Source organism: Aplysia californica, unplaced genomic scaffold, assembly GCF_000002075.1.
Source record: "Aplysia californica isolate F4 #8 unplaced genomic scaffold, AplCal3.0 scaffold00011, whole genome shotgun sequence".
NCBI classification, from domain to species: Eukaryota; Metazoa; Mollusca; class Gastropoda; order Aplysiida; family Aplysiidae; genus Aplysia; species Aplysia californica.
The window spans coordinates 1474884-1482549 of NW_004797281.1; the positions used below are offsets into that span (position 1 = coordinate 1474884).

At 39.6% G+C, this 7666-nt stretch overlaps 1 protein-coding gene across 1 annotated transcript; it reads right to left on the reverse strand.

Annotated features, from left to right (window-relative positions):
* Window positions 1-3878: 3878 nt before the first annotated feature.
* On the reverse strand, window positions 3879-6941 carry LOC101858758. The gene is made up of 2 exons (XM_005090021.1): window positions 6741-6941; window positions 3879-4706 (listed from the first exon to the last, which is right to left on the reverse strand). Exons 1-2 carry the CDS (start codon window positions 6939-6941, stop codon window positions 3879-3881), a joined length of 1029 nt encoding a protein of 342 aa, XP_005090078.1.
* Between the last annotated feature and the right edge of the window lie 725 nt (window positions 6942-7666).

Here is a 7666-nt window from a genome sequence, read left to right on the forward strand (position 1 = left end):
GGGGCTACACCTGAATTTTTTATTTTTAAAAAATATAATACAGGGTTTTACAGCGCTTGCAACTGCATAAAGTCATACGAGCGACTTATTACAGGACCAAATTTTACCAAATTTCACACATATAACAAGCATAGTAAGGAGTCTTAAAATCCGCAATCAAATTTGAGATAAAAGTTTCGTTTCCATGGATACGTCGGCCATATATTTTGCTCACTTGTCTTACGTAATGAATACCGCACTTATTGCTTATAGAAATTGATTTTTTTTTTGTGCATGTGTATTAACAAACATTAGATCTAAAAATGTGCATGTTGTTGTTTTTTTCCCTAAACGAATTAGAAATTTATAAATGAAATTTTTCCAGATTCAAGTTTGCAAAAAATCCGTGAAAATCCACAATCCAGACACCACCAACAAAACTCTATTCAATATATCAAAATGTCAACGAATGAATTTCTAGTGTCACATCTTCTCTTCGTTCTGTGAAAATTTCGTGACTATTGGATGAAAAATGGCGGAGTTATTCAAAAAAGTATAGAGGAAAGTCTAGTTTTGAGAAAACGGCCCATAAACAAAAATAAAATATTTAATTTATGAGGAAATGGTGGTAACAAACATACCCGGTATGGGAAAAAAATACCTTTTTTCGGAATTCTTATAAGAATGAAATAGTTGTAGGAGAGGCTGAGGAAACTAAAAATGCCTAAAACTTAAATTCCATAATTCCGAGCCAAATCTTGACCTTGGGGATGTAGCCCCCCCCCCCCCCCCTTTTAAGTATACATGAAAAGCCCCGATCCTCCTTCACGCATACATAAAAAAGAAAATATCGTTAATAAAAATTGCCCAAACATTGAAAGAAAGTGTGTTTTCTTGATTTTTACGCGAGGAGCGGGACAGCTGAAAGCACTAATTTGGGTCAAAATTATTGATTGCGGCACGTAGGCAATTCTGACTTCGTCAGCCTCACTTTAGATATTTCACCATATTAAGACCCTCCCCCCCCCTTCTTATTTTGTCACATATCAGGCACTTTACCAGGTAGTCGTCACTATCCTCCTACAGTGCCTATTTTCCCTTTATAGTCCGTTTTCTCAAAAGCCTGAGTTTTTTTCTCTATGATATGTTTCTTTTCCAAAATACCTCTGCCATGTACCTTCCTATCTTCATGAAATCTTCACAGAATTAGGACAGGATGTAACACTATAAAACCATTCAATAAAAAACACTTTATAGAATAGACTTCTATTTCTGGTGTCTTGAGTAAGCTTTCAACAATTTCTTTCTTTTTTTTTCCAGCCTTGAATACTATCCCCCCAAGAGTAATTCACAAGTTTCTAATTAGTACACGGCAGAACTGAACAAACAATTTTATAGCGCTATTGTTTCCTAACGTGAATGCAAAATTTTAAAAACCCTATTTCTTTTGTAATTAAAAGAGCTATTAACTTATAAAGGCTCCGTGTGCACGCTGCGCATGTTAAAGATACCTTGGTGGTCCTAAAATCGATAAGAGTAGGCTTGGGCCGCCACCAAGGCAAAATTCAAAATTCCTATCAAAAGCTGAAAATGTTAATGTATCCCGCGCGATCATGTGACCGTATGCATTTGCGAGCGTCGTAAAACCCTTACCAAAACAAAATTGTATAAAGATATACATCAACAAAATTCAAAATGGCCGTCTTCTCGATTGAAATGTAACTTTCCCCCCTGATTTTCTGGTATTTGAAGAATTCACACTGCGTTTGTTAAATGTGAGATGTGTAGAAATTTGATCCTCAAATAAGCGAGACAACCTTCAGCTGTAGCTCTCCTCCCCACCACCATCCCCATTAGCCACATAATAATGTATTGAGACCATTTTCGATGTCAAGTATTGCATTCTGAGACTGTTTCCGGAGCAAAAACGTAATTGTCATCTTTAGATTGGACATGCGACATGGCTCAGTAGTGTGTCGTCTGATGTTTGATGAGTAATTCTGAACTAGGGGTCTTTCCTTTCATATGACACAAACATTGACAATATTTTATTCGTCTCGCAAAGAGAATTAATTATTTGTTTTAGGTCGTTTGCAACAGTAGTGGTGTTACAAAGTGCGTGTGCACTCTCGCATACACACAGCAAGAAAGAGCATAATAAATGCATGCATACAATTTTGAAATACCTCCACTCGTACACATTCTCTCTCTCTTTCTCTCTCTCTCTCTCTCTCTCTCTCTCTCTCTCTCTCTCTCTCTCTCTCTGTGTGTGTGCTCGTGTATGTCTATGTGTGTGTATGTGTGTGTATGTGTGTGTTTCATTTGTAGCAATGTGTACTCAGTAACCTCAGAGCATTAGTACGAATGAAGTTGTATGACATATACATAATATATTACATGCAGTATAACATCAGTCTGTTCTTGCTAATGTCTTTTCATTACGCCGAAGATCAAAGCATTCAAAGACGCCAGCTAGCATCGTCAGCGAAGAGAGATACTTCCCCCCTGGGAAGTTCTACTGACTGAAGTGTCTTCAGGCCATTCCCATAGGGAGGATATTAACATGTTCTTATGCATAGTAGAATTATAAATGGGCTGATTGATCAATGTTATACTCATAGTATACTGAAACAACAAAGGGGGAACTGCTTCGTTTTCTTTCCTCATCCTTATTATCGTCATTTTTTAAAATTCTTTTGTATGTGTGTCACTCTCTTGTGAACTGCTATTTACGGGTTGCCTTGATAGTCGAAGCAGACTTAAATTATGATGTTGAGGCTAGAGAGCTGAGCAGAATAAACCTGGTTCCCCGTTTGGACTTTTCTGTTAACACCCACCCCTTAACGCTCATATTATGACCTTATGAAGTTGCGAGCGCCGTAAAACCTTACTAAAACAAACAAAAGAAGAGAGATGCACACGGTCTCACTGCATGGCCAGAACCCTTGCAATATAGAAACTTGATCTTCTGGCCAAGATGTTTTGATCTAACACCTTAGTAGCATAACAGTTGTAAAAAGAAAGAGTGATCTATTCGCAGTGCCCTAAATAATGAAATTGTAAAGAGTAGTTTGTCCTATGTGTCTCTTTAACTAAATGTCATCTGTTTGATATTCCGATGCGCGCTTTGTCAATCGATTGATTTCATTTGATATTTTGGAAGAAAGAGTGACTGGAAGAAAGAATTGAAAAGTAATAGCAATCTGTATAATATTATGACCCAATTGATCTGCAACTAAAACTATACTCAAGAAAACAATCGAAAAGAAATATGTTCATCGTCGTTAACGTGTTAGCCAAAGCTTCAAATGGTGAGTATTGTTTGCGTGTTCCATTGAAGTCTGAACCTGCTAAATTGACCTCATTCGAACAATGCAATGTCCTGATTGGTTGCTATTGCACACAGAAAAACTATACAGACATCACAGAGCACGGATATTTACTTGTCACATCTTTTGAGTAGTGGAGTTTGTGTTCATGAAGTCATGCAGGCCTAGATCTAGCCTTTATGTCTGAAGCCTCGAAATATGGAATTCAGTTGAAAACGAAAGCAAATTCAAGATGCCGAGACTTTCATCAGAAAACCAAGAGGGGGGCTTTTGGGCGACTATTAGCTGGCGAGACGGCTTAATGAGTGTCAACTGTTACAGGTGTGCATATCTCCACCATCTTCAGACTACAGAACCAGTTTCGAGCCACCAGCGTGACCAATGATTTCCCCCGAGCCAAAAAAACAATATCAATTGCAGCTCAGGAACGCCTCCTAGTGACCCAGTGTCAGCGTGTTTTGTTCATACTTTACTTATTCTCGTTTCTTTTGCCTTTGAGTATATTTTTGCAGCATGTGCCGTTAAACTCACACAAAAACAAATTGGTTAAACTAGTTAATCAGTGGTTTGTCAAGCGATGGTCGTTAGCGTCTGTGTCTGTGTCGGAGGTACGTAGTCGGTGGCGGTCGCACTGTCTTCGTCCACCGCGTCGTCGCCACAGCAGCGCCTACAGCCTCTGAACGCTTGTCTCCTGATGCTCTTCAACGCCCAGCAGTAGGTCAAGGGGTGAATCAGGCCGTGTATGACGCAGATGAACCAGGCCGCAGACATAGCTTTGTGCCAGTCTGAGTCGTACACCCGGGAGGGGCCAACTGCCATAGAGATGGTCAAGCAGATATGGGGCACACACATGATCAAGTAAGGGATGATTGCAACCTGGGTGGCAAACGTCAGCTTCTGGTTGAGACGAGACATTGTTGCCTTTTTCTCCGTCCACGTGACCTGCTGGCCAATCTTGGTGACTTGAGCTTTGGCCAAACGAAACACCATGAGCTGAGATGCACAGATTACAACAATCTGAACCCCTCTTGCTGTGGCAAGGGTGATAAAAGTCCTTCGTGAAATCACGTGACATATGCTCACGTCGATTTCCTCTCCGGAGAAAGCAGAAATTATAATGACTGCCGGTAGCAGCCAGATCACAACGGTGACGAGGATAAGATTTCTGTTGCTGCTCAGCCTGGCGTAGTCGAAGGGCCTGTAGAGTGAGAGAAAACGCTCCAGACTGATACAGGTTGCCACTGACAGTACGACAAGCATCAGATAAATAACGCTGATGACCCGGAAATAGCAGAGTCCGGTGTCCTCCGCGCCATATTCGGTGTACCCCAGGAAATTGCTGAGCCAGAAAAAGAAGCCGAGCAGGGTGTCTCCTAGATTGAGATTCAGTAACAGAATCTGAGGAAGAAAATTTGCAATCATTTTGCCATATCATAGGATCGGTGCACGTACATTTAATTTTGAAATGTGTCCCCTTGTTTTTACGTCACGACTTGTGAGTTATTACAGTAACTTCTCCCCTTCCCATGTTTGATAAGCATTCAATAAAACCCCATCATAACAAACAAACAAGCAAATAAAAAATATGCCATGTAGCATGTTGGAGATAACTACGTTTAAAATTCATTCAACTTTTTAAAGATCTCAAGGATCATTACTGTATACCTTTACACATACAATTTTAATGTCGCATCATCATTGAAACATTAATATAATAACGTGGAAAGTGACTTCGAAACTACGGAATTGTATGTTACATAATTTTTCGTAAGCAAAGTTTTTTTTTTCTATTGCAAATGTGGATGTGGATATTGTGTGTGCGTGTGTGTGTATGTGTGTGTATGCGTATGTGTGTGTGAATGTGCGTGTGTGTGTGTGTGTTTGTGTTTGTGTGTGTGTGTGTGTGTGTGTGTGTGCGTGTGTGGAGGGGGGTGTTAATGTGTGAGTGTGTGTGTGTGTGAGTGTGAGAGAGAGAGAGAGAGAGAGAGAGAGAGAGAGAGAGAGAGAAAGACAGACAGACAGACAGACAGACAGACAGACAGACAGACAGACACACAGACAGACAGACAGACAGACGGACAGACAGACAGACAGAGACAGAGAGACAGAGACGGAGACGGAGACAGACAAAATGGGAAAACAGAAATTGAAAAATGAAGAGATAAAAAGTTAATTTGTCCCTTTGTTCTAAAGGTATTTCACAAAACAACAATTAACTAAAATAGTCACGTCGACCAAACAGCAGCCCAGCAAGCACTGGCTAATTAAAAGGGCTATAATAATAATAATATATTAACAACTGTGGGGGTTTCCGAAAGCAATCCCGACTTCGTCCTCAAAGGAGAACAGAATAGTTAAGCACACACCCATTAGTTTGTAACACTTCTTTACAAAGGCTTAAAGCTGCTCGTTCATGAACATAAAGTGTATAAATAGGAAATTAATTATATATGTGATGTAACGTGTTGACAGGCTACATTCAATGCTCTGCACTCTAAGGTGGAATGGGATTTTTTTTATGCTATTAATTGTTTTAACGTACTATCTTTTTTATGAACTTTTCGCTTGTCATTTACAGTGGTTGGCAAACGTCTTGATGGGCTTTACTCATTCCTTGCTGTCAAACATGAAATGCCTGCATGTTTTCTCCTTTCTTTTAGTAAGGTTTCACGGCGCTTGCAACTGTTTCAGGCCATATGAGCGTCAAGGGGTGGATGTCAACAGAGAAGTCCAAACGGGGAATCAGGTTTACTCTGCTCAGTCCTCTCGCCTCAACAGCACAAAGTCAGCTTCGACTATCAAGGCGCCCCGCAAATAGCAGTTCACAAGAGAGTGACAAACACAAAAGAGTAGAGGAAAATAGCGATAATCAGAAGGAGGAAAGAAAACGCACTAGTTCCCCCTATGTTATTCAGGCACAGCATGAGCATGACATTGATAAATCAGCTCATTTAAGTTTACTGAGCTTAAGAATACATTAATATCCCCCCTTTGGGAATCGCCTAAAAACGACTTTAGTCAGTAGCACTGCCCTTGTAGGATTTATATTTTCTCCTCCTTTTTTCTGTGTATTTTGCTACAATCTTGTAACACATTATTAAAATCGTTGGCACGTATATGGCCTATTTATTATACAAGTATCGTAAAGTTCTTATTCAAACTTTAAAAACATCAAAAAAGAACTAAATACTTGCCATAGTTAACATAACAAAAGCATGACTTTAAGTATTGAATCATTAGCTCACTCTCTTTTCTAACGGTTTCTGTAATCTGCGCGATGACATGAAGTCCAAGGCTTCTATTGAAAACAAATCACTACAGGTTGTAGACCACTGTCAGAATTTCTAGTGTATGATGAAGAGGGCCTTCCCTTATTTCTCTAGACTTCTGTTTTGGCCTGCTTTCAGCAGTTTAAAAAATAACTGAACCTACCTTGAGGGTTAGGTACATGTTCCGCACTCGCGTAACTGCCAGGAATGTGATCACATTCTCTATAACGATCAAAGGAGCGAACACCATAGCCACAATGTGTAAGGCGTCTATGTTATGTTCGCTGTGGTCTCCACTATGACCGGTGTGTCCACTGCTCCCGTGGACACTCCCTGGGCCCATCATGCCACTGTGAGAATTCATGGTCAGTTTTCTACTTGGTACCCCACGTCACAACTGAAATAGAAAAACGAAATTTTAAAAGATGCAAAAAACAGAGCGGTTACGCTGTGGTTTTGCATGAATTAACTATCATAAATTCACTGTCTGTCTTAACTAAATCTAGCCTGACACATGGTGTGCTTTTCCGGAATGTTGAAAAAGAAGGGGCTTTGTTTACTCAATAATCTGAAAAGAATAATACTTTATTCTGATTCAACCCTTCTGTCATCTAGTGTCGGTTTATTTGTTTTTTACGGGCGGGAATCTTCGGTCGGTAAAGACTTTCTCTCATTTATATAAGCATCTAAAAGATAGCTTGGAAATACAAGATTATGCATGTATATCATACCAGCGTCATGTTGCAGCGGTTAGGCATTTTACCTTCGCCCACAAGAGTCTCGAGCTCAATTCAGGAGTGAAACTGTGTTGTATCCCTATCAGCCCATGTTCGTTGTAACAAGCACAGCCGAAATCTGCTTTTCAATCGATTATGGGCGTGTAAAATCTCCTAAAATTCAACTAATATCATTTTTCTAAAAAAAATAATAAATAATAAATTATGATACAGATTTCAAAACAAAACAGTGTACCTCGTGGGTTTCAACAAAAGATTAAAATTTTACGTCATGATGTTAAGGTATAAGTGTAAGGTGTGACTATTTTATCAATCAGGTAAGGCAGTTTAAAAGTAGGACTTTTGAATGTAC

What these genes read in the sequence shown, in the direction of transcription:
- LOC101858758 (XM_005090021.1), bottom strand. Translation starts at nt 6,941, where the DNA reads ATGAATTCTCACAGTGGCATGATGGGCCCAGGGAGTGTCCACGGGAGC. An exon ending in ACATGTACCTAACCCTCAAG is followed by an intron (nt 4,707 to 6,740) that starts GTAGGTTCAGTT and finishes TTTCTTCCTCAG; the next exon opens with ATTCTGTTACTGAATCTCAA.